The 25884-nt window shown below is 67.3% G+C and overlaps 1 protein-coding gene across 2 annotated transcripts in view; it reads right to left on the bottom strand.

Annotated features, from left to right (window-relative positions):
- MEGF6 (multiple EGF like domains 6) overlaps positions 1-25884 on the bottom strand; it is a 96215-nt gene that overhangs the window by 5619 nt on the left and 64712 nt on the right. The window contains exons 5-28 of one of the 2 annotated variants that reach the window (XM_059039752.2): positions 25753-25875; positions 16206-16331; positions 15162-15284; positions 13712-13834; positions 13224-13361; positions 11754-11873; positions 11318-11440; positions 10601-10789; positions 10105-10236; positions 9220-9348; positions 7470-7598; positions 6701-6835; positions 6485-6619; positions 4296-4421; positions 3623-3754; positions 3386-3514; positions 3127-3258; positions 2477-2605; positions 2257-2385; positions 1942-2070; positions 1491-1619; positions 1054-1182; positions 558-686; positions 220-348 (exon numbers count right to left, since the gene is read on the bottom strand). In XM_059039752.2, coding sequence (XP_058895735.1) covers positions 220-348; positions 558-686; positions 1054-1182; positions 1491-1619; positions 1942-2070; positions 2257-2385; positions 2477-2605; positions 3127-3258; positions 3386-3514; positions 3623-3754; positions 4296-4421; positions 6485-6619; positions 6701-6835; positions 7470-7598; positions 9220-9348; positions 10105-10236; positions 10601-10789; positions 11318-11440; positions 11754-11873; positions 13224-13361; positions 13712-13834; positions 15162-15284; positions 16206-16331; positions 25753-25875 — 3147 coding nt within the window. The remainder of the gene's footprint in view (positions 1-219; positions 349-557; positions 687-1053; positions 1183-1490; positions 1620-1941; positions 2071-2256; positions 2386-2476; positions 2606-3126; positions 3259-3385; positions 3515-3622; positions 3755-4295; positions 4422-6484; positions 6620-6700; positions 6836-7469; positions 7599-9219; positions 9349-10104; positions 10237-10600; positions 10790-11317; positions 11441-11753; positions 11874-13223; positions 13362-13711; positions 13835-15161; positions 15285-16205; positions 16332-25752; positions 25876-25884) is intronic. The other variant, XM_067018919.1, reaches the window with a different exon arrangement.

Raw genomic sequence — 25884 nt, 5'->3', positions numbered from 1 at the left:
CGGCCCGAGCCGGGGGCACAGCACATGGCCAGGCAGAGCTGGCCGGCAGAGATGCTTTGGTCACACGGAACCCCCAGCTTAGCCCAGCCTGCGGCCGGGCCCCGGGGGCCGGGCCCAAGAAGGGCGGTGGTCAGGGGCTGTCCTCCCCGCAGGCTGGGCTCAGCCTAACCACCGAGGCGCAGGGAGGAGCTGCCCCCCGCCCTCACCCTGGCCACTCACCGAGGCCGCAGTCGGTTCCGAGGAACCCAGCGGGGCAGTGGCAGGCCCCTGTGGCCGCGTCACAGGAGCCCCCGTTGAGACACCCACACAGCTGCTCACAGCCGGGCCCGAACCGCCCGGGCGGGCACCCTGCAGGGGGAGGGGCCAGCTGCCAGGGGCCAGGGGGCTCCCAAAGCCCCTGACCTCCCACCTCCCACGTCATGCTTCCCGACGGCCCAGCGGGCAGCACTCACGCTGCTGGCAGGCAGCTCCGGGGGTAGAGGTTTGGGGCCCAGCCCAGGGGCACGTGTGGCCTGAGCCACCCACTGCCCCAGGCCCCACCCAGGTTGGTCCCCTACCCTGCTCACAGCCGGGCCCAGTGAAGCCTGGGGGACAGTGACACTGCCCGGTGACGTGGTGGCAGGCAACGCCGGGTGGGCACCGGCAGCGCCGGGCACAGGCCTCTCCAAACCAGCCGGGCGGGCAGGCTGCAGGGAGGCATGGGCCCAAGGGGTCGCCGCGTGAAGGGCCCGAGCCCACCCGGAGCCCCAGTGGGGCTGGGGGCTCACCGTTCTCACACCGCACCCCTCAATCCTGGCGGGCGGCCCCCCGCCAGCAGGCACAGCGCTCCACACAGCGAGCCCCAAACGCGCCCTTGGGACAGGCGGCGGGGAAAGAGGCGGGGGGCGGTGGCTGAGTCCTGCTGGGGGCGGCTCCCTGGATAGCGGCGGGGAGGCCCCGGGAGCTCAGCCCGCAGCCCTGCCCCCTACCTGTCAGTTGCCCACCCCGGGGAGGCCTCCACAGCCTGGCGTGAGCTGAGGCCACACTGGAGGGGCCCTAACCCGCCCCACTCACGGCTCTGGCACTTGTCCCCGGTCCAGCCGGCCGGGCAGAGGCAGTGGCCTGTGTGCCGGTCACAGAGGCCGCCGTGGAGACACCCGCAGACGTGCTGGCAGCCGGCTCCGAAGAACCCCGGGAGGCACTCTGCAGAGGTGGGGACAGGTGAGGGGACCGGTGAGGGTCCAGCCCTGGAGCAGGGCGATGCCCCTGGGACCCAGGACACCCCGGCCCCGCCCCTGCTTCCCGGAGGCACCCAGAGCCTCGGATCCCATGTCCTTGGGAAGGAGGGGTGCCCGGTGGGCTGGTCACACTGCAGGCCACTCCCCAGGACCCTGACCCCCAACACCAGGCAGCCCCAGCGGGAGAGGGCTGCACCGAGGCACACGGGGCGCTGGCCCTGGGTTCCAGGCTCCCGGGGTCCCTCCTTCCTCCTCCTCCCGCCCGGCGCTCACCCTTCTCACAGGCCAGCCCGGCCCAGCCCTCTGGGCAGGTGCAGTGGCCTGAGACGGGGTCGCAGGTGCCCCGGTTCTGGCAGAGGCAGGAATGCTGGCAGTCCTCACCGTAGAGGCCCGCGGGACAGGCTGGGGACGGAGAGAGAAGGGACTTGCAGCAGCCCCGCCTGAACCCTCTGGGTCTGCAGGCCCACCCCAAAACGCAGGGACCTAGGGCTGCCTCTAGGACGACCTGCTCCAGGGCTCCCCGGGCCCACCTGCCCAGCCTCCGGGGGCTCAGGGCTGAAGGGTGTGGTCCTAAGCTTTCCTCCCCTCCCCAGGACCCCTGCCCTCCCCACCCTCCATTCCCAGTGAGCTGTATGTCCACCTCGCGCCCCACACCATGTGACCTTGCGCGGCCCAGGAAGGAGCAAGGACGTTGCCTGGCCCCAGACTCCCGGGCAGGGCTTACCCTGCAGGCAGGTGGGCCCCATCCAGCCAGGGCCACAGCGACAGCGCCCGTGGACCGGATCACAGGACGCCCCGTGAAAGCAGGAGCAGGCCTGGCTGCAGTTGTGGCCGTACGTGTGGGCGGGGCAGGCTGCAGGAGAGGGGCGGTCAGGGGCCGGGGGGCCGGACCCCGGGAGGGGCTGCAGCAGAGGGTCCCAGGCTGCTGTGCTCTGTCTGCCCCCTCCCTCTGGCCTGGGCACCAGTCGGGGTGGCCACAGATAAGGACCGACGCTACCCCTAACGGGCAGCACCCAGGGTTGACGGGGGCCTCACGCACTCTGGGCGCAGCGGGGGCCCCGGCGGCCGGCAGGGCAGAGGCAGGAACCGTTCACGGCGTCGCAGGGCACCCCGGCGCTGCAGTCACAGGCGCGGTGGCAGTCCACTCCGAAGAAGCCGGCCGGGCAGGCTGCAGGCAGGGGGTGGTGATGGGAGACGGCCAGGGGCCATGGGTCCCCCCACCCACACGCCCGGCCACCCCGGCCTGCACCCTGGCTCACCGCGCTCACAGAAGGTCCCCCTCCAGCCGGCCGGGCAGGTGCAGGCCCCGCTGACATGGTCACAGGCTGCCCCGTGCTCACACTGGCACTGCCGCCCACAGCCTGGCCCGAAGTAGCCCTGGGGACACCCTGAGACACACCAGACCATCGGCTGGGGGGACGGTGGGCCCGACGCAATCCTCCCCGGGCCTCCACCACCACCGACCGGGCCAGGGCCCGGGACTCTGGGGCGGGAGAAGCCCCTCCATACCCAAGGCCTCTGCGCCCGTCCCCCAGCTAGGAACCGAGCCCCGAGCTCTGGGGAGGAGGGAGCCCCAGGCCCACCCAGACCCACCAACCCGGCCAGGGCAAGGCCCTCGTTCCTTAGCAGACATCTTCCTCCCCTCCTGCAGGTCCCAGGTGTCCTGTGGGGTGCAACCGGCCCCACCTCTCCCTGCTGCGCCAGGTGGGCCTTCTGTTGGGCCCAGGCAGGTGGGAGGGTGGAGCCTGGCCCAGGCTGGGGCGGGAGGGCGGTGGGCTCAGGCGAGGAGATTCTGTTTGTCCGGGGACAGGAGGGCACGTGCACGTGAGCGCATGTACGTGAGCGCGCGCATGTATGTGAGCGCGTGTATGTATGTGAGCGCGTGTGTGCGGGCCAGGCCGGGACTCACGCTGCTCGCACCACGGGCCCACGTAGCCGGCCTCACACAGACACAGGCCGCTGACGGCGTCGCAGCTACCGTGGCCTGCGCTGCAGTTGCAGGTGTGGCTGCAGTCGGGTCCCCAGTGGCCGCTGTCACAGGCTGCGACAGGGGCCGGGTCACCCTGTGCAGGTGACCGCAGCCACGTTGGGGTCCAGGGCCCTCCCCGGGGCCTGGGGGGAGGCTTCCCCAGGGCAGGGCAGGGACGCCGGCACAGCAGGCCGCCTACCTCTCTGGCAGCTGAGGCCGGTCCACCCCGGGGCGCAGCTGCAGCGGCCAGTCACCGGGTGGCAGGGCCCGTCGTTAACGCAGGAGCATGGCAGCTGGCAGCTGGGCCCGAACCAGCCTGCTGGGCAAGCTGCAGGGAGGGCAGGGTGAGCGCACTGGGGGCAGGGGACACGGGGCCGGGACGCGGTGGCACACGGGGACCGCAGGCGGGGCCGAGGCCGGGGTGGCGGGCACTCACCGTCCTGGCAGCGGCGGCCCGTGAAGCCGGGGCGGCACAGGCAGGCTCCGGTCTCGGGCTCACAGGAGGCACCGTGCTCGCACGCCGGGCAGATCTCCTGGCAGCCCAGCCCCCAGCGACCTTCAGGACAATCTAGCCCCACCACAGCCAGTCAGTCTCCCCTGGGGCCTTGCTGGGCCCGTCGGGGAGCAGGAACTTCTGTTCCCACCTGAGCTGTCCCGGAGAAGCGAGAGGGACAGGTCACGGCAACCCCGAGCTTCCTCGTGGGCTGCAGGCTACAGGGCGTCCACCCCCAGAAAGGGAGCCCCTGCCCTAGAATGGCTCAACAGGCAAAAGGGGGGCACCCAGAGTGAACAGGTGCCTAGAGGACAAGCCACAGGCCCGGGGAGGGCTGGGGGCCGCTGGTCAACCTGTCTCCACGGCTGACGGTTCCTAGCGCGTGCACCCTCTGTGGGCATGGCCACAGCGCAGCCACAGACGCCCACGTCCAGACCCCAGGCGGGCTGGCGTGAGCTCTCGCAGCTGCTGTGGACTGGCCTGGGGTCTGCAGGGCTCCAGGGCTGAGGCCAGGGCTCCCCAAACACCGCTCAGGGCTGGGGTCCCCAAATGGACACGGCCAGGAGTCGTGCGGCCCAGGGAGGTTAGGAGACCCCGGGACACGGCTGTCACTCACCTGCCCCACAGTCAGCGCCGGTCCTCCCAGGAGGGCACAGACACTGCCCCGTGGCCCGGTCGCAGGGGGCCCCCTCACAGCGGCAGGGAGCTGAGCAGTCCTTGCCGAACGTCCCGGCCGGGCACTCTGCGGGCGGGGGCGGAGGGCCTCAGGCACCGCCACGAGGAGCGGCCCTCCTCCTCGTGAGGCCCCCCCCTGCCCCGGGCACCTGCCCCGGGCACCTGCCCCCTGGCCCAGCAGCGTTGCTGGACACAGCCGGGGTCCCGTGGGCGACGAGGGCGGTCATGGGAGTGGGCAGGAGACGGGGGACACGGGGCAGGACAAGGAGGGGCCTGCTGGGGCTGAGCCGCGTTGGGGAGCGGTGGTGAGGGGCGGCCTGGAGACCACAGGCCAGCAGGGCTTGGGAGGCAGGCAGCCAGGACCCTGGAGAGCCGGGGGGCAGGGCTGGCTCTGCCTTCCTCCACTTTGGTCCACCCTGGGGACCCCCTGCTGGTCACCCCCATGTTCAGAAATGAGAGCAGCCAGACGGCTCTGGGCCCACAGCAGGGCTTCGGGCCGCGGAGCCTCGCCCCACCCGTGAGGGCTGCAGAGGCTGCTCTGGTGGCCTTGCAGGGCACCGCGCCAGACCTCACACCTGCCCTGGCTGGGGAGGCAACGCGGTGGAGGGAGGGCCCTGCCAGCCCCAGCACCGCGAGGCCGCCCCAGTGCTGCTGGAGGGAACGCTCCCAGCTCAGGAAGGCCAGCACGGCACCCGGGGAGGGCGGGGCTGAGGCACCCTCCACACCAAAGAATCAGAGTCCACCCGGCACCCAAACACCCAGCAGCCGGCCTGAGAGCTGAGGATGCTCCCTGCCTGGGGGGCGTGAGGTGTCAGGGGGTGGGCGGGCGCCAGGCCTGGGGTCTCCCTGGGCCCTGAGATGGGCTCCGGACAAAGGACCACCCTGGTGAACCGTTGCCGTGAGGGCCCAGGCCCGCCCACCGTACCCCAGGTGCAGCGCAGGGCACGCAGCGGGCGATGGGGTGCAGCCCACGCACACAGGCACCCACGCAGTGCGGACCGGGGTGGGCAGGGAGGCCCAGCCGGGCCCTAGGTCCCACCACCTAGGGGAGCCCCCGCCCCACTGACTGGGGGCAGACTCGCGTTTGGGGGTTAACACTTTCCAGACCTAACAACAGGGGTGGGGGGTCAGTCCCATTATTGCTGTAAAAAGGTGTGTGTCATTTCCTGTGGCTCATCCTTGGGGCCCTGGAGGCTTTTAAAGAACAAAGGAAAAGAAAGACAAAGAAAACCAGCAGGGAAGGGCTGGGGGTGAAGGCCGTTCCCTGTGTCAGCACACAGGCCGCCCAAGAGGGCAGGTGCAGGCAGGTGCACCTTGTGCTGGAGTGCAGGGGGAGACTGACCCCTCGGCTGGGGATGGGCGGTGGCCCCAGGCCACTTAGGGGCAGCTGGCGGGCAGCTCTGGCCGAGGGGGACTCGAGCCACTGCCCCGGTCGGGGTCACACCAGTCACACCGCAGGCCCCCTCGGCTCCCAGCTGCCCCACCGGCTGACGGGTGAGGACAGCGTGCCAAGAGGTCCCAACCTGCCTGTGCCCCGTCGGCGGCCACGGCAGCCCCACCGCTCAGAGCGAAGCCTCCCCCATGTAAACGAGGGGCCCCCAGCCTCCAGCCTCGCCCGTGCTTGGTGCCCACTCATGCCACCCCCCGGCCCGGGCATCCACATGGAGGGCCTCTGGTCACCACGCGCGCCTCACAGCGGCACCTCCGGCCCAGACTTCGCTCCGAGCCACCACCCTCGGGCGCAGCTGCCTCTGTCCCGCTTGCTCGGACCCACCAGGAAGGAGCCCCCGGCCCAGCGGCCACCACGAAGCTCACTTAGTGTGCTCTGTGATCGAATGCGTGAGCGAGTGAGGGAGGGAGGGGGCGATCTTGGAGAGGCGCTGGCCCTTCTCCAGGCCGCCCTGCACGTGCACACACACGCACACGTGCACGCGCACACACACACACGAGTTCCACCCTCTCGGGTGCCCAGAGACAGGCAGACCTGTGGCTGAGTCACCGCACCGCCGCGTGCCCAGGGTGGGGACACGGCAGGTCAAGGTGCCGCCAGGACCGGCACTTCTGGTGCCCGGCGCCCAGCACGGGCCAGACGACCTGCACCCCACCCGCACACCCGGGCTGGCCGCTCACCTTGGCCACAGTCCTCGCCCTGGTAGCCGGCAGGACACCGCTTCCCACACTGGCCGTCGACGGGGTCGCAGGCCACGCCCGGGGGGCAGGCGCACGCCTGCCGGCAGCCTGGCCCAAAGAAGCCCGGCCGGCACTCTGCAGGCGGGGAGGGGAGAGGGGTCTGCGGGGGTTCCGCCCGCCGGCCCTGAGGCCCTCCCTCCACAGCCCCGCACTCACCGTCCTGGCACCGCTCGCCCGCGAAGCCCGCCTTGCAGGCGCAGCTGCCGTCCCTCCGGTCGCACGTGCGCGTGTTGGGCCGCTCGCACCGGCACTCCTCCGAGCAGCCCGGCCCGAAGGCCCACGGCGGGCAGGCTGCACCCCGGAACGAGCCGTGAGGGGGCCCGCCCGCTGCGAGCACCCCCCCCCAGCCCAGGGTCTCCGGCCCCATCCACCGAGCTGTGTCCGGGACCCCACGCAGAGCCGCTGGCGTGTGCCCATCCACAGATGAGAAACAGGGGCTCAGGGAGGCCCTTCCCGGCCAGGCAACGCTCGGGGCCCTCACTGCCTCCCTCTATGCAACCCTTTCACAAAGAGCTGCTAGCATGAGGTCGGCTTGCCTTCCGCCAGCGTCCCACAGCCCCTCCCATCCCAGTTGTCTACGGACGCAGTGGGGCCTGACCCCGCCGGGGGCTCAGGACTTGCTGTCAGGAATGTCCCGGAGCTCTGTGCCCTGCAGCTTCCGAGGGAGGCCTGCCCACGTCCATCAGCCTGGCTGGGGCTGGCACCGCCCACCCGCACAGACGCCCCGGCGGCCCGTGCAGTCCGGAGGACGCGGCTTTGAGCCCACAGATCCCACACCCCAGCCAGGGCACCTGCTGAGCCCCTGCGTCCCCGTCTGTGAACAGCGACAGTCCAACGCAAGCTGCACCGCGGGCAGGAAGCGGCCGGCCCATGCTGTGGCCCCACCCCCCGGACACGGGCGGCCAGCAGGCAGAGTGGGACTCACCCAGGTGGCAGAAGCGGCCATAGAGCCCCGGGTCACAGAGGCAGGCCCCGTAGAGGCGGTGGCACCGGCCCCGGTTGGCACAGTGGCACTTCTTACCGCAGTGCTTGCCGTAGAAGCCTCTGGGGCAGCCTGGGGGAAGGGGAGCCTCTTCACTGCCCACCCGGACACGGCCCCCGCCCGAGGAGATGCTCCAAGGGGCCCCCGGACCAGCACAGGAGTCAGGAGAGGCCTGGGCCGCCAGCAGCCTGAGGACCCCGCACCCTAGACAGGGAGGGTCCCGGGGGGTGGCGAGGGCATCACGAGGGCGGAGCAGCCACGAAGTGCAAACCACGGATGCGGCCATCTGCCCTGGCCGGCCCGTGCCCCTGGGGTCTGCGGCCGGGATGGCGGCCGGAGCGGGACACCAAGCGCGTCCCCAGCACACACGTGCGAGACGCTCAAAGAAAGCCCACCGTCCTCGTCTGACCGGCACCCGCAGCGTCCTGACGTCTGTCCCTCGGTGGTCACCTGGCCTGACCTCTGGACCTCACAGAGGGAAGGACACGGGCCCAAGCTCAGGGGGCCCGGGGCCAGGACAGGGCTCTGGCATTCCTTCCCCAAACGCTCCCCTCCGGCTCTGTCCTGCCCCCGTCCTGCCTACCGAAGGGCCTCAGGGAGCTGGATGGTGAACCCAAGGTGCGTCCACACCCCAACCACCAGAATCAGCAGGTGGGGCCATGCTGCCCTGTCGGAGCAGGCCTAGCCCAACACGTGTCCTTAGAAGAGAAAGGAGAGGGAGGCCGGAGACAAGAAGAGGAGGCCACGGGGAGACAGAGGCACAGACTGTGGGAGGCAGCCACGAGCGGCTGGAGTCTAGGACACTAGCACGGGGCCCCTGAGGACTGGACGAGCCTCCTGAAGCTCACCCGCACGGGCACACGCTACCCAAGGACCCCGGCTGAGAGCCGGTCTCCAGGAAGCCACGCCACGTCACGAGCAGAAGTGCTGAAACGCAGACGCTTTCTCTGCCGGCTGCCCCTTGGGTCCGTTCAGGGCCCATCACACATACAGCGCCCAACAGGCAGTGGGCGTTCAGCCTCAGCAGAATAGGGATGGCAGATGGCAGGGGAAGGTGGGCAGGGATGCTAACCAGGCCGCAAAGGTGACCAGAGGGAGGGGGTGGAAAGCCCTGCCCAGCCGCCCCAGGACTTAGAAACCTGCCCCACAGAGCTCCCACGGGCACTGGGGACAGGTCCACCGACTGCTGCCATCCGCTGCTAAGGCGGCAAGTCCTTGATATGTTAGCTACATTCGCCAGCAAAAGAAGCAGAAACTTCAAGTTCTGAAGACTTTAAGAGGAAGCATCAAACACCTGGGAAACTTATGTGGACTCTGGTTCCTCCAGGAATGTTGCAACTTCCAAGTTAAAAAGGATGGTAATGTCGTCCCATGCAGCCGCAGCCCAGGCGTGCTCCCTTCTGCAGATCCCACCCAGCCATCATATAGCTCTCCTTGAATGCTTCCAGGAACAGGGAGCTCACTACCTCCCCCAGGGACCCTGCTACAGAAGTGCTATTCTTCCAACAAGTCCTCACCACCTGCTATAGTCAGGCCCCAGGAGAATCATCAGATGTAGAAAACTCAATGCCTCTTCCACTAAAGGGCCTCATCCTTCCCCCAGAAGGAAGGGGGCTAAGAGCTGAGAGGTAGCGCCCACCCCTGCCCTCCACCCAGAGGACAACCCTGGAGGCACAGGAGGGGCTGCACCCACCGTCCTCACAGCGGGCTCCACTGACACCCGGAGGGCAGCGGCAGGCCCCCGTCACAGGGTCGCAGGTCCCGCCGTTCTGACAGCTGCAGGAGAAGCTGCAGTTCTTCCCGAAGGTGTCTGGGGGACAAGCTGCAGGGGACACGGAGAAGCACAAGGGTCACTGGCCCGCAGGAGGAGTCGGGGCCCAGAAGCCCCTCCAGAGACACTGAGACACCCTCCTGGGGGTCGAGCCACCCAGTTCAAAAGCAACTTCCCAGAGCAGCACCCGATGGCACTTGTGCTCCCCGTCCCTGCCCACGGGCATGGCAGACATCTCTAATCAATCGCCACATCCTCCCTCTCTGAACTCCGAGACATCCACCTTCTCTACCAGCACTTTCATCAGCGTGGGTCACTGGCAGACCCTCAGAGACGGTCACTACGGCCCTTGAGACTACTGGCGTAGCTGGGCAGGCAGCGGACAGGCTCCGGACAGAGCCTGCGAAGACAGGTTTGTCAAATGTGCTTCGGCTACCAACTTGGTGCATGGCCTGGGGAGGTGGCCTCTCCCCTCTGGGACTCGGGCATGACTGTCCCACCCGCTCGCTGCTCTTCAGCAGACCCCGTTATGTCTTAGCTGTTGGCTTGTCGCCGGACCCCCGTCCACTGTGACATCTGTGAGGGGCACACACCAGGCCCTGCTAGCCCCTGGGGTCTCCCCGTGCCTAGAACAGGGCCCGGCAGGGAGCAGGAAGCCAAGAGACCCTGAATGAATGAGTGAACGAGGGAACGGACGGACCCGTGGAGCCCCTGCCCAGGGCCGGCGGGGAGGCATAAACTGTGTGTGCGGCGCAGGTCCTGGGGCTCAGGGGCGCCGCCCACACTCTGCCCTCACAGCAGCCTCACCCTCATTGCAGACGAGCCCGGTCCAGCCGTCGGGGCAGTCACAGCCACGCAGGCTGGGGAGGCAGGTCCCCCCGTTCCTGCAGTCAGCACAGGTCAAGCTGCAATCTGGGCCAAAGGAGTCGTCCAGGCAGACTGGAGGACACAGCGGGAGGAGGGGCCTCGGAGCCTGACCCCTGGCCCTGGACCCCGCCAGCATCGGGCCAGAGAAGGGGCACCAGGGGCCTCCTCAGGCTCTGAAGGCCCCACGTGGGTGAGCCGAGACGTGGGACCCAGATGGTGGGCCGGGAAAGGCTCTAAGTGGAGAGCAAGCGGCCCCATCCCAGGCTCAGCCTCGGGTGCACCGGGCAAACTGACCAAGCAGCTTGGCCTCTCTGCGCCTTTTGGTCCAGCGAGGCCCTCACGGGAGCCCTTCCTCACACCCAGGACCGCAGGCTGGGCAGCAGCCGGGCCCAAGGGGGCGCTGGTACAGAAGCCCTGGGGGCCGGTGACCTCTCACCGAACTTCTCCTCCAGTGTGTGTTCGCCCCGCGCCTCCTCCTCCTCCTCCTCCTCCTCCTCCTCCGCCTCGGCCCCGGTGTGGTCATCTTGGAAGAGGTGGGGCAGCTCGTTCTGGAGCACTGCCACATGCGGGGGGTGCCGCACGAGGGGCAGCTGGCCGTCCAGGCCCACCTCGGGCATCTCCAGGGCTGGGCGGAGCACAGAGGGCCCTGAGCCCCTGCCGCCCACCCGGCCTCCCCGGGGTTGGACCCCCTGCCCCTCGGTGCCCAGAGGCAGCTCCGGCCGGAGCCCCACCCCGGGGCCCCTCCTCACCCCAGCCACCCAGGTCGTCCCCACTGCACGCCTGACCCTACTTCTCAGGACAGAGGAGGCGCCGGGCTCTGAGGCCCTGACCCACGCCACATCTACCCTGGCTGTCCCGGCTCCCAGCCTGGCCCTAGGGACCCTGAACATGGAGTGGGTGTGGGGACAGGAACAGCTCTCTGTCCCTCTGGACGCTGTCCTCAGTCACGGGAACGATGTCCCTCCTCTCACCTGGGCAGGGCAGGAGCCGACTCCAGGGCCCCCGCGTGACACCCTGCCTGGGGGCGCCTGTCTGTCCGGCCCATCCGCCCAACCCTGCTGCCCCCGGCCTGTCCCACGGCGAGAGGCAGGACAGAAGTGGCGTCCATCCAGCCAGGAAGGCGGGCTCCCCGTGGTGCCCAGCAGAGACTCACGGCTGCAGCCCCGGCGGTCCTCGTCCAGCAGGTGGCCGTCCTTGCAGGAACACTGGAAGGAGCCGGCCACGTTCGTGCAATGGTGCTCACAGCCGCCGCGGCCGGAGCTGCACTCGTCCACGTCTGTGGGCAAATCCAGGGCCGCTGGCGCCTGTCCTCCGGGGGTCGGGGTCTCGGGGGCCCCTCCTGCCCCAGCCCTGCCCACTGCACAGGGGCCTGCTGGGTGGTACCCACGCCACAGCCATCCTCCTGTCCCCAGGGTCAGAGGGACGGGCTGCACTGCCCGAGGGAGGCCAGGCTGGGAGCAGCCAGGGGTGCAGGCCCAGCCCGAGAAAAAGACAGTGACCTCAGGTGGGGGAGGGAGTGGGCAGGTCCCCACAGCCCTGCCGGTGGCAGGTGCTCAGCCAGCACCCACTCCCCAGCCAACACAGCTCACCCTCACAGCCGCAGCCGTCGGCGCCAAGCTGGTAGCCGGCATAGCAGCTGCACTCGTAGCCGCCAGGGCTATTGGTGCAAACCTGCTGGCAGCACGGGGAATCGGCACAGTCATCGACATCTGCGGGGGCACACACCACAGCCCGGCTGGCACGCAGGCGCCGCCCACACGTGCACCCTGCCACAGCACAGCAGTGTGTGCACAGCTGCACACACCCGCACGCGCGCCTGCACACACCCGCACGCACACCTGCTCACACCCACACGCGCACCTGCACACAACCACAGACGCACCTGTACACACCCGCACGTGCACCTGCTCACAACCACACACACAGCTGCACACACCACACGCACACCTGCACACAACCACACGCACGCCTGCTCACAACCACACGTGCACCTGCACACAACACACGCGCACCTGCTCACAACCACACGCACAGCTGCACACACCACACGCACCTGCTCACAACCACACGCAAAGCTGCACACACCACATGCACACCTGCACACACCCGCACGCACACCTGCTCACAACCACAGACACACCTGCTCACAACCACACACACCTGCTCACAACCACATGCACAGCTGCACACACCACACGCACACCTGCTCACAACCACATGCACACCTGCTCACAACCACATGCACAGCTGCACACACCACACGCAAAGCTGCACACACCACACGCGCACCTGCTCACAACCACACGCACCTGCACACACCACACGCGCACCTGCTCACAACCACACGCACCTGCACACACCACACGCGCACCTGCTCACAACCACACGCGCACCTGCACACACCCACACGCGCACCTGCACACACCACACGCGCACCTGCTCACAACCACACGCGCACCTGCACACACCCACACGCGCACCTGCACACACCCACACGCACCTGCTCACAACCACACGCGCACCTGCACACACCCACACGCACACCTGCAGGCACCCACACACACCTTCATGCAACCCCATGCACACAACCACGCACACACCTGCTTGTGAATTGCATGTCCTCGCACACAATCACACATGCACACATGTCCTGGTCCTGCACAGACACATGCAAGACACAGGTCACGGCCCCAGGGCCGTCCCGCCTGCTGCGGGGGCAGACTGGGGGCTGGAGGGTAGTGGGGAGGCATCTCGGAAGCATGGTCTCCCCGTGCAGTGGGGGTGCTCGCACACCACAGTGTTTCTGGTGCTACTCCCGGCACGTGGGCATTTGACCAAGTGGCTGAGCAGAGGTGGAAGGGTGGTGGGCGCTTGGCGGGGCGGGTCGCAACGCTGCCTCTCACTAGGCCCCCTCGTACCACTCCCGCCTCCACCCGGGGCAGCGCTGGGGGTGATGGGACGGAGCGTCCTCATCACGGCATCAAACCCAGGTGCAGAGCCAGGGCAGCAGCACGTCCCCGGCCCGGGGCTGGGGCGCTCGGGAAGGAGGTGGGGCGCACCGATGCAGGTCCTCTGGTCCTCGCCCAGCTCGTAGCCGCGGGGGCAGGTGCAGACGGGCCCCGTGCTGCTGTGGCTGCAGCCGTGAGAGCAGCCGCCGTTGTCCGCCTCGCAGCTGTTCACTATCTCCATCTCGATCCCTGTGGCGAGACCCGCCCCCAGGGACGTGGGACAGGGGCTGCGGTGGCACCCCGAGCCGGCGTGGTCCTGCCGGCCCCAGCCGCTGCCTCTCTGCTGGGAAACAGGCAGCACAGAGCTCCTGGGCCAGGCGGGCTCTGAACCCTCTGTCCTCCTGGGGTCTCCCGTCCTCCTCCCACCCTCCCGGGGCCCCCACGCAGCCCCCACGCCCAGCACTGCCCTTGACTGACAAGGAATCTCTGCCCCTCGGCCGAAGCGAGCTGGCAGCCGCGGCGGGCTGGGACTGGGGCGCGGTGTTGCCCCCCGGGCACATCCACACCCCGTGGTGCTGTATCGCCCACTGTCCACTCACGGTAGCACTGCTGGCCATCGGCACCCAGCTCGTAGCCTGCGTTGCATACACACTTAAAGGACCCATGAGTGTTGAGGCAGCCGTGGGCACACCGGGCCAGGCCTGTGGCACATTCATCCACATCTGGGTGGGAGACATGGGCGGGTGGGGGGCTCTGGGCCACTGGCCTGAGAGACTCGGCCCCCGAGGGGTGGTCTCTGCAGAGGGGTCAGGGCCCAGGGCCCCAGGGCCCTCTCCCTCCCTCCCTCTGAGCACCTGTGTTTTCACCATCACACTCCAGGTGTAGAGCCGAGCTCCCTCCCAGGGCGAGGAAGGCATGGCTGCAAGTCTGGGCTCAGGCCCCACCAGCGGCATCAGGAGAGGGGCTCTGCCTCTCTGAGCCCGCGGTCTCTGAGGTGTGCGTGTCCCGCTCTCGCCAAGCCTCCCCCAACCCCGGGCAGGGCACAGGAGGGGCCTTTTACCACCAGCCTGTGGGGAGCCAGCCGGAGAAAGCGCACGCTGACATCGAGGGAGAGGCTGGCAGCTTCTTCCCCGCGGCCACGTGGCACCGGCCTCAGGACCCAAATCCCAGTGTCTCCGACAAGACAACTGCTTTGGCCCCACCCCTAAGAGTCCATGGGACGACGCGGAGCCTCAGCCCCGTCTCCCGCTGCACCCGCTGAAGCCACCCGCATCCAGAGTGCCAGGACGTGCCCGTCACATTGGCAACGATGCCTAACACGCTTTCCTGGCGGTGACAGGGAACCACAAGCTTCCACGCTTGCGGGCCCCGTCTCTCTGATGGCCATCCGGCAGCACGCCTGGGAGCATGACCGCTGCCTGCCCTGGTCACACCGTGTCGCTTCAGAGTTACGGCGGATGCGCGCAGACCCTCCCCAAGGCTGCTCGTCCAGAGCCGCCCGTGAGAGGGAGGCGCGGGGACACCTGAGTCCCGTGACTGGGCGACGAACAAAGGCCACAAGGCGGACACCCGCGCAGCCAGGAGGTCGGGGCGCGTTCTAGAAAGCTGCGGCCGACCGGGCTCTGGGGGGACGCCACATGTGCCCACTGACAAACAAGCTGTAGAGACACCCGGAAGCCGACACGGGGATGCCACCCGCGTCACCGTGATGCTTCCTCCTCTCTCCTCCCTCACCCTTTCCTGTTTCCCTAACGAGCAGGTACTACTTAGGCAACACGAGAAACATACAAAAATAACAAGGCAGCCTGAGATCTGCCTTCCTGCCGACATGAGACTCTCGCCGCGAGCAGCTCCTTGGTTCCTGCCCCTCCTCTCTGCCCTCCACCCCTACGCTGCCCCCCAGCCCCGGAGATAAGCCTGTGTCATTCCAGGTCAGCCAACGGGGACAACAGGGGCCGCCCCACGCCCATAGGCCGGTGCAGGGGGACGCAGGAGGCGAGCCCCGCACAGCTGACGGGCACCAGCCCGAGGGCAGGGAGGGCGTCTCACCTTCGCAGGCCTTGCGGTCCGCTGCCAGCCAGTATCCCGCGTGGCACTCGCAGTGGGCAAGGCCCCGGGGCGCCCGGCACGTGTGCATGCAGCCGCCGTTCCGGTCGGTACACGGGTTTCTCCCTACGGTCACGGCCGGGAGGCATGGAGGCAAAGGCGAGAGACGGGGGGCTCCGGCAGCTCGGGGTACCTTTGCCGGGGCCTCTCGTGAGGCCCCCACCTGGAGCTCTCACCCCTCCTGCTCTGGCCTGACGGGCTGGGCAGTGGACTAGGGGTAAGATTAGCCCCGGGCATCCCCAACAACTCCAGAGAAGCCAGCAGGGCACCGGCCAGGCCAGCCCTGGTCAGGCAGCGGGCTCACGGCCAGCTCCCCCAGTGTCCCTTCTCCTGTCGGAACCCCCAGCCCCGCGACCCTGTGCCACTCTGCCCTCATTGCTGGCCTCGGCCCCTCGGGCCCACACTCCTGACCCGGGAGCCAAGAGGCCGGGCAGGGTCAGGAGCTACTCCCTCAGCACCTGCCCTGCCCCAGCCCCCACTTCCATCTCTCAGGGGTCTCCCGGACCTGCTCCACCTTCTCCATCAGAAGAGCACCCCCTTCCATGACAGGCAGTCCTGAGACCCCAGGGCAAGGTGTCAGACGGGGCCTGGGCAGCCCCCTCTACCCAAGGGCCAGGGCTGGGGTCCCACGTGCCCATGCCGAGCCCAAGGTGGGCCTCAGAACTGGGGCACATGCAGGATGTCCTTCCTTTTCATCCCCGTACCCCTGTCCTGAGCTTCCTGCCCCCCGAAGATGTGTGACCCCAGAGCACAGCCTGACAGCCTTCCTCCCTGGTGCCCGCAGGGGCTGGACGATGCCCCACAGCCTCTCAGCAGCCAAGGGGGCCCCTGCTGCCCCGGAGGACCCCCTCCAGCACCAGCGGCCAAGCAGGGAGGGGCTCAGGCTGTGGGGTTCCCGGGCGGGTCTGTGGGTGGGTGGAGAGCGGGGGTCCCAGTGGGAGTCCCAGCCCTGGTCCGCCCCCTCCCGCCGGCTGGTAGCACACTCACGGATGCAGCGCTTGCCATCCTCCTGGAGCTGGAACTCGGGCCGGCACTGGCAGCGGTGCTGGGTCACCGTGAGCTGAATACAGTTGTGTTGGCAGCCGCCATTGCCCAGGGCGCAGGAGTTGATGGCTGGGGACCCAAGAGGAGCCAGGTCAGCCCAGGACGACGGCCTGGCCCCGGGCAGGCACAGGGCACGTCCTGCAGGAAGACTCCGGGCCCCTCCAAGCCCCTCCTCCTTTCTGTCCACATCCCCAGGAGCAAGGGCTTTGAGAGGGCGACACTGTTCCTGTCCAGTTCGTGGGCCTGGCTTTGCTTCTCGGCCCACACACAGGATACGCAGGGCCGTGGTCCGAATCCGGATCCTCTGGCCCAGGCTGCCCCAGGACTGGGTGTAGGGAGGTGCCGCCCATCTCGATGGAAGCCCAGCCCCACCCAGCACAGAAGGCAAGACACCGGGGTCCCCTAAGAGCCAAGGCGCCCAGGGCTCAGAGCCCGAGCAGGCTGGGAGGCTCCCTGGAGGAGGTGGCAGGCCAGCAAGGGCTGGCGAAGACCCCGACACTCCACTATCTAGGTCATCAGGCCAGGCCATGGGGGCTGGCGTGGGCCTCCGGGGACGGCCACCATGACCTGCAGGCCTGGCCCCCAGCTCCTGACGGACAAGTGCAGCTCCTGCCCGCCCCAGGCCAGGCCTCACCCCCACCTGACCTCACACAGGCCCCGCTCCTCCCAGAAGCTGTGGGGACAGCACTTGGTAAGGCCACAGAGCCAGGGACCTGCAATGCGCTCCCAGGATGCCAGGGGTCCAGGCGTTCACGCTCAGGCCCACACAGGGCCAGGCTCTTGCGGGTCAGGCTGGCCGAGTGGGTGCCCAGGTACTGGGTGGATGGGCTGGGGCTGTGCCTGGTGCGGGGGGGGGGGCACTCAGAGAGGCTGGGCACCCAGAGAGGGCACCTGGACTCTGGTGTCTCCTTCAAGTCACTGGTAGCGACCTCGTGGTCAGGGAGGGACAGGCCCCGGGCTCTGGAGCAAAGCTTCGAGAATGTGTCACTGTCTGTGCCCCGGGGAGGCCACTGCCCAGCAGGCCTGGACCAGAGCAAACCTGAGGCCTGGTACTAAAACACTGCGACCGCTGGGGGGCAGGGCTTCACCCCCAGATGCCACCTGTGCTGTCATCACAGACTCCAGGGCGCCGCTGGCCTCAGGGCCAGAGTTTGGAGAGAGAGACCATCCACTGTCATTGGTTTTGGGGGCCAGGAGTGGCAAACCCCGCACCACCGACGCCAGTGGGTCCGGGAGCAGCCGGACAATACACAGAGCACGTGAGCGGCCTCAGGGCTCGGAGCAGGCCAGGGCCACGCTGTCTGCCCAAAGCAGAGCTTCCTTCAAAGCAAGTTATGTTCCCCCAAAGTCAAAACACAGCACTCGGGGCTTCCCTGGTGGCACAGTGGTTAAGAATCCACCTGCCATTGCAGGCGACACAGGTTCGATCCCTGGTCCGGGAAGATCCCACATGCCATGGAGCAACTAAGCCCGTGCACCACAACTACTGAGCCTGTGCTCAAGAGCCCGCAAGCGGGCTTCCCTGGTGGCGCAGTGGTTGAGAGTCCGCCTGCCGATGCGGGGGACACGGGTTCATGCCCCGGTCCGGGAAGATCCCACGTGCCACGGAGCGGCTGGGCCCGTGAGCCATGGCCGCTGAGCCTGCGCGTCCGGAGCCTGTGCTCCGCGACGGGAGAGGCCACAACGGTGAGAGGCCCGCGTACCGCCAAAAAAAAAAAAAAGAGCCCGCAAGCCACAACTACTGAGCCCATGTGCCACAACTACTGAAGCCCACGCGCCTAGAGCCCGTGCTCCGCAGCAAGAGAAGCCACGGCAATGAGAAGCCCACGCGCTGCAATGAAGAGTAGCCCCCGCTCGCTGCAACTAGAGAAAGCCCACGCACAGCAACGAAGACCCAACGCCTTCCAAAAACAAAGAACAAAACAATCAAATAAATAAATTTATAAAACAAAACAAAACAAAAACCACAGCACTCACGATCCTGCCGGTTCCCCACATGGGGCGAGTGGGTGAGGAGCCCATGCCCGGGTCCCCTTCCGCGGCCACGCCAGCCGTGCTGGGGTGCAGAGGATGCCCAGGCTGGCAGTGCTGGCTGTGTCTCCCGGCTGCGCCTGGCCCTGCCACGTGTCGCGGAGAAGCAGCAGAGACACGAGTCCCAGGCGGAACGGAGGCAAACGGGGTGCCGCCGTCTCACATCCCGCTCAGCCTCTGGACCCCCTGTCCAGCCACCCACCCCCGACTCTGTGCTGACCCCCGAGGCCCCGCCTGCCTCTCCTGAGACAGCTCTGCTTAAGGCACCGCCATCACCTCCAGGGAGAGGCTTCCAAGCGTGGCTCGAGCCGGCCCATTCCTGGGGCCCCTTCTGTGTTCACACCAACTGCATCCCTGTTCAGAGCTCATAACAGGAATCAGAAGCCCTTCCTGGCAGCGCCGGGCAGGCACACGGAGAGAGGGGCTCGGAGACCGGGTCAGGGCAGCCGGCCGGGCAGACACCGCAGCAAGAACCACCCACAGAACTGTGGCATGGCTGGAAAGCAGCCCTTCCGGACAGCAGAGCCCCCAAGACGGGCCCAGGGCAACCCAGCTCTGGGCCCACAGGAGCCCAGCGGGGGAGAAATCCCAGGCAGGTGGGGGTTACGGCGGGGTCCGGCTCCCCATGCAGCCTCGCACCCTCCCAAGCCTGTCTCTCACTGCTCTGCTGCACAAGTCCCAACGTCCCAGATGCTCCCAGGCTGTGCACCCGAGGGAGCCAAGCCCCACGCCACCACCTCGAGCACCCTGTGGCCCGGACCTGCCGGAAAGCTGAACAAGGCAGTTTTTCTCAGGCGTTGGGCTGTGCGGCTCAGGAGAGAGCCAGCCTCTGCGTGACCAGTGCCCAAAGGTGGGGGTGAAGCTTCCAGGCCCCTCGGGTCACTGTGAGACCTGGCCACGGAACCCACATACCACTGACCCATGCCCGGGTGGTCCCACAAATCAGAACGAGGCTCAAACCTGAAGCCAAGCTGGCAGCCCATCAGAAAATGGGAGACAAGGGGTTTCCGTAGCCCCGAAGGGAATTAATGTTTGCGTCCCCCTACAATTCATATGTGTGCTCCTAAAATTCAACCACCGATGTGGCTGTATTGGGGGGTGTAGGGTAATTAAGGTTAAATGAAGTCATCAGGGTGGGGCCCTGATCAAACAGCATTTGTGTCCTTATAAGAAGAGATGTAAGATTTCTCTGTGTCTCTGTCTCTGTCCCCGTGGCCGTATGAGGAGATGGCAGGAAGGGCAGCCAGGAAGAAAGCTCTTACCAGGAACCGAACTGGCTGGCACCACGATCCAGAACTGCCAGCCTCCAGAGCTGTGAGAAAATCAACTGCTGTTGTAGAAGCCGCCCAGTCTGTGGTACTTGTTGCAGCAGCCTGAGCTGACTATTGCACCTTCACTTCCCAGTTTGCAAATGCCAAGGCCAGGGGCCTTGTGGGTTCTAACAGAGCTGGGCTACAACCCCACCTTCGACGAGCAGGAGTTGGTCTAGCCGGAAGCCAGCTGCGAGGCAACGAGCTCTTCGAGGGGAGTGGGGCCTTCACTTGAGCAGGAAACTGGACATTCTAGAAATCAAGTGTCCTACGGGGTGGAGGGCCTGCTCCATCCTTGCCAGCGGTTCTCCGCTCCTGGAGGTGCAGGTGGCAGCACCTGGGACCTGGCACGGATTCAGGGCTGGAGCCCAGCCACAGGTGCGTATGAGTGCTACGGAGGAAGCGGCAGGCGGGGGCTTGGAGAGCTGACCTCCATGGCGCCTTTGCTGGCAAGGCCCGCGTCTCAGAGCCCGGCACGCCCGCCTGCCCGCGCCGGCCAGCCAAGGGGCTGTGCCTGGCAGGCCGGAGGGGTGAGGACAAGTATGTTGGCAACGGGCCGAGCCCACCAGCCCACTCTCTGCTCCAGCCTCCGAGCCCAGCCGGCGGGTTTGGAGGAGGCTCGAGGGCGGCTTCGAGGGTTTTGGAATTACTGCCCTCGACCGGCTTGGCTTCTAGGTCCCAAGAGCCTCACACCACGTGGGGTCAGCAGCCACCTGCAGCCCTTCCTTCTAGGAAGCCCTCTGCTGGCGACAGGGCCAGGACGGCGGGACAGGAAGTGGGTGGCCCAGCCAGGGGGAAACTTCCCTGGGCTCTGCCCGCTCCTGCCCTCCTCAGCACCTCACGGTTTGCCTACCCTGCCTTGTGCGTCCTGCCCCCCGCGCCCACCCTCGGGCTGGGACCCCCACGCTGCACAGTTCACCCGCAGCGTGGACGCACCTGCCCTGCCCACGAGCCAGGGGCCGGCGCTGTCCCAACAGCACAGACTGCCCCCCACCAACCGCCCCTGCTCCCCGGGCCCAGCCGGGACCCAGGCCCTGCGGCTGCCCTGCCCAGTGCCCGCCCACCTCGGATGAAGCACTTGCAGGCGAGAACCCAGGCCCTGCGGCCCCCGGCACCCAACCCACGCCATCCACACCCCCCACACCTCCCCCGCCCCACGCCGCCGCTCGAACCCTGCTCTCCGCTGGGGTCTGCCAAGCTCACTGACTCCAAACAGCCCCCAGCCCCCGCCCGGCCGTCTGCCACCGCCCCACTTTGCCCTCACTTCCCCGCTGGGTCTCTGCATCCAGCTGGGGTCTGGGCCGCTGCCCCTGGCTTCCCCAGGTTGGGGTGTGACCCTCCCATCACCCATGGGCGCTGGCAACCTGCACTTCCGGGGGCCTGGTCTCAGGCACAGCCGTGACCTCCCAGGGTGGCCCTCAGGCAGGGCTCCCCTTCCCACTCCCTATTCGGACTCAGCGGCCCCCTGGGGGCAGGGAAGACACCCTCTCTTTTAGAAGCTGCGGCCTGTTCCGGGTCTGGAGGGGACTGGAAAACATTTCCAGAACTGCATCTGCGGTTTGCAGGGATGAGCTTTGCAGACAAGCCTGGCGATCCCCGCCCCTCTGCTGCCTGCGGCTTTGGCACCCACGCCACGTGCCGTCAGCAAAGCCTCCAGGGACCCAGGCGGCCTCCCCTCCGAGGAGCCGGGGAACAACGGCCTGCAAGGCCCTGTGCAGCCCCTCGCTGTCCTCTCACTGGGAAGACCCGGGCCTGGGGAGGCAGCTGCCCCGAGGCCACACGGCGCACCCGCGGTAAAACCCCACGGGAAGGCAGGGGCACGGAGACCCTCCCCGTGCTGTGGACCCAGTAGGGCCCATCTAACTCCAGGGGCAGGGCACTCTGGCAGGGGCAGCCAGGCCACCAGGGGGTGCATGCTGACAGCAGAATCCCTCCCCCAGCGTCCATCCAAAAGGCCCAGCGGGCCTGAGGCCGAGGGGAGGAGGGGATGGACGCAGAGCCCACCTCTTCCAGGTGGCCAGCCGGGGCGTCGCACAGGACCCTCTGCTTACGGAGCCGGTGACCCCGTGCTCCCTCAGACCCGCCCCGGGCATGCTGCTCACCACCACGAGGGATGCGGGAAAGCAGCCGCGTCCAAGGCCGGGGTCCACAAGGGACCCCTGGGCCGGAGCCACTCTGGGCCAGAAGAGGAGGGTTTCCCGGCACGAAGTGTTAAAGGACCGGGAGCAGGTCTCCGTGGGTTTGCCTGGGGCGCCCTGCAAGATGGCGCAGAAAAGCCAAAACGTCACCCCCAGACACCCGCCCAGCACTGCTCTCGGCAGCCCCATTTCCCACAATTTGGGGAAGGAAAGGGGCCAGGGTGAGAAGCAGGCTGGCCCAGCCCTGGGCCTCGCTCAGCCCTGCCCTTTCCACCCCGGAGCCTGGGCTGGGGGGGGGGGCGCAAACCCAGGAGGGCAGCCTGGTGGCGGAGCACCCCAGCGTGGCTGGCTGCCTCTGCTTCTTTCTCTTGGGGCCACAGGCTAGCCAAGGGCAGCCAGGGTGGGATGTGAGCCACTCAGGGGCCTCGGGGCTGGTGGTAAAAGCCTTCCTGCAAATTCTCACTTTATGAATTGAACTTTTGAGACTTCCCTGGTGGCACAGTGGTTAAGAATTCACCTGCCGATGCAGGGGACACGGGTTTGAGCCCTGGTCCGGGAAGATCCCACCTGCCGCGGAGCAACTAAGCCCGTGTGCCACAAATACTGAGCCTGCGCTCTAGAGCCCGTGAGCCACAACTACTGAGCCCACAAGCCGCAGCTACTGAGGCCCATACGCCTAGAGCCCGTGCTCCACAACAAGAGAAGCCATCACAATGAGAAGCCTGCTCACTGCAACTAGGAGTGGTCCCCGCTCACCACAGCTGGAGAGGGCCCGCACGCAGCAAAAGACCCAAAGTAGTCAAAAATAACAACAACAAAAAATTTAGAAAAATAAAAAAGAACTGAACCTTTTTGTGTTTTATTTCCATAAGATCTTTTGCAAGGGAGGGATGCAAGAAGACTGTGCACTTCCTGTCCTCTTCCTGCCTCTGAGGCAACTTCGAAGGGTGTTTCAAGGCTCCCCTTATCTGTTTCAAGCACCCCCCCCCAAGCACTACCACCCCTAAAGACTTCCCAGATCCCTGGGGCCCCATGATGTGGCACCAACCTGAGAGCTCCCAGCACAGAGGACCTTCCCACCCTGTACGGAGGAACTGTCACATCCCTGAGGGCACCTTCTCTACTCCTACCCTCCAGCATCTCTATAATCCTCACTCCAAGCTCTGAAGGTGGGGGTGCCCGGGCCTGTTCCCTGCCTGCCTGCAAAGTCCCGAGAGAGCTCCCAGTCCCCCTCCCCTTGCCCAGAGGATCCCAGTAGGCTCCGGAGAGGGGTCCAGAGCCGCTGTGCTCCAGCTGTGCAGTCTGCCCTGCAAGCTGGCCTGTGTGGGGGAAGGGAGGGCAGGGGAGGGGCACAGCTCCTACACTGACCTTCCCATAAATGTCTGCTGAGACCCTAGGATAGTCTGGGCTCAGAGGGTGCCACTGGGAACCACGGACAAGGCGGCCAGCTCCTCTCTACGCCCCGCACCCTGGGAGTCCTGCAGAAGTGGAGACGGCCACATCTCCCGGAGGCAGGAAGTCCAGCAGCCTGGCAGGGGCCATGCAGTGCCCTCCACGGGCCCCCACCTGGAGCCCCTCATCCGGGATCTGAGGGGCTCGGCCGCCCTATCCACCCCAGACCGGTAGGTCAGGTGTACTGCAGCCGGCTGGGTCCCTCAGCAACCAAAAGGGGCACATTAGGGGGAAGGGGGCCGGGCGCCCTTAGAGGAAACGCTTCCTGCTCTGCCTGGGAAGAAGCCACCAGGAGACCCCTAGCCACTCTGGAAGCTTTTCAGTAAAGCCCAGGACCCCACCAGGAAGGCGGCCCCCGACAGACCCAAGCCGACAAACCCACACCACTCCCAAGAGACCTGGGGACCGCCCTGCACATGTCAGCTCCCAGGAATTCCAGATATGCGGAAGTCACCAAGTGCGCGTGACTGTGCGTGGGTGCCGGGGACGCAGTGTACATTTCCCGCTGGGAGCTGCAGTCGAAAGAGAAAGTGACAGACCCAGGCCAAACACCAGCACTTCCAGCCATGGGACGCAGGTAAGAGGCTGGTGCCTGAGGTGGGTCTCAACTGCGCCCTCTGGTGGGAGCGACCAGGAGGTGGGCGCCAGCACCCAAGAGAGTTGCAGACTTCCTGGGGCCCTGGGGCACACCACGTGGTCTGGGTGTGCAGAGTTTGGGGTGGCAGGCGGGGAGTTCAGTGAGGTCCCAGCAGCCTCTTGACAGGCTGTGCAGGCCACGCCGGGGGCCCTGGGATCAGACCTTGAAAAGACGCTTTAAAATAAGCAAGTGCCACAAATCAAGACTTCTGGGGCCCCGAGCACAGGCATCTCCCAGGAAAGACTCCGGGGAGGGGCTCCAGCGAGGGGCTCCAGCATAGCGAAGGGGTGGGCTGGGTTGGGGGCCAGGGGCAAGGCTGGGGAGCACCCCTCCTGGGCTTCCGGAAGCCAGCAGCTCAAGGCCACTCTTAGAGGCCACCATCATCCCTCCCAAAGCCCTGAAGGGCACCCTCCCCTTTGCGTGCTGTGTACCCATTCTGGCAGCTCAGTGAAGGCCACCATCGGGGGATCTAGGGGGGGTCTAGGGAGACAGGAAACGTGTGTCAGCCCAGGCCCCTCACCAAGGAGCCAGCAGGGGAGGGGGCAGTGGGTACCACCCAGCCCACCCTGGATCAGCCTCCAGGGACGCCCTTCTCCAAGGAGAACCTGCCCCAGAGGAAAGGAGAATGAAGGACACTTGGGGACCTGGGGGACCCGCAACTGGGGCTGTATCTGTCCTGAAGAACATCACAACATTCCTGCATCTGTTTCCACTTTCCAGCCCAGAGAAACTCTACAGGGCAGCTGCCTTGCTCCCTTAGCGGCTGCCCAGACATATGAGAGTGGCTGTGCCGGGGAGGGCCCCCCCAGGGCTGGCGGGCCGCCCTGCCACATAGCAGCAGGGCCTGCAGGAGGGACGCTGCTCAGAGCCCTCCCGGGCCCGCTCGGGGCCTACATGGTGGAGAGAAGGGCCAGCCCCCCATAGCCGGGGAGAGAGCACTGGCCCGTGAGGGTGACCACTGGCCCAGCCCCCAGAGAACGACCCCCACGTGGCCTCCCCGACAGAGCGGCCAGCAGGGAGAGTGAGCCCTGTGAGCCTGGCACCTGTGTCCGGAGCAGCCAGGAGAGGGGCGGGGGACGGCCTACAGCCTGACACCCGGCCTCCACCCTCCACCCTCCATCCAGTGGGCGCCAGCGTTCCCCTTCTCTCCCTGGAGCCTCCCGTGCCGTCAGGGGCCCCCATCGAGCGTGTCCTGCGTGGCAAAAAGGCCCCACAGAGGAACTGAGGGCTAACACCCCGCTTCTCGGTTACCCCTTCGCCCCCAGCCCCAGCCCCAGCCCCAGGCTCCCCGAGACTCAGGTGGGGGACCTGGGCCTGGGAAGCCCAACTCTGCAGGCCAAGAGCAGCCCCATGCTGCCCCTGGCCCAGGCCGGGCCTTCCCCACCACCCAGCAGGCACCCAGTCTCCCCAGTTTGGGGCAGCACGGCCTGCGTCCCTGCCGACGGACGACCGCAGCTCCTGGTGCATAGGGCCCCGGAGCGGATGGTGGCCCCGGGGCTCCTGCCCGCCACGGAAGTCACCCGGGGAAGTGGCCAGATTCTGCTGTGGCTACAGAGAGGGTGCAGCCCGGGTCACCGGGCTCAGGGTCCCAGGGTCCAGCCTCCGTGGAGATCACCGGGCCCAGGACACGCCCTTCCACCGCCTGGGCCCCAGCAACCTGGCGTGAGCGGTGCTGGCCGGAGCCCATGATGGGCGGCAAGGGCCCCTCGGCACCCCACCCTCAGCAGGTCGGAGCCACTGTGACGGCGGCTGCTCTGAGCACACAGGCCCCATGGGGCCCCATCAGGCCTCTCAGCCCAGGAGTGCAGGGGCCCCGGGCCCCTCCCAGGCCCGGGCACACCCAGAAGGGCCAGGGGACGGCTGAGGCCAGGAGCCCCGGCAGGGAGGTGGCACCGGGCCCAGGAGGCCACAGGGGCGCTTACCCAGGCAGGTCCTGCCGTCCGCGTGGAGCCGGAAGCCGGGCTTGCACTCACAGAGGTAGGAGCCTGGCGTGTTCACACACCTGTGCTGGCAGCCGCCGTTGTGCACCTGGCACTCGTCCACGTCTGCACGGG

This window comes from Kogia breviceps, chromosome 1 (genome assembly GCF_026419965.1).
Source record: "Kogia breviceps isolate mKogBre1 chromosome 1, mKogBre1 haplotype 1, whole genome shotgun sequence".
Taxonomy (NCBI): domain Eukaryota; kingdom Metazoa; phylum Chordata; class Mammalia; order Artiodactyla; family Physeteridae; genus Kogia; species Kogia breviceps.
The sequence above is the reverse complement of the archived record's forward strand: the minus strand, read 5'-3'. Positions and strand labels throughout refer to the sequence as shown.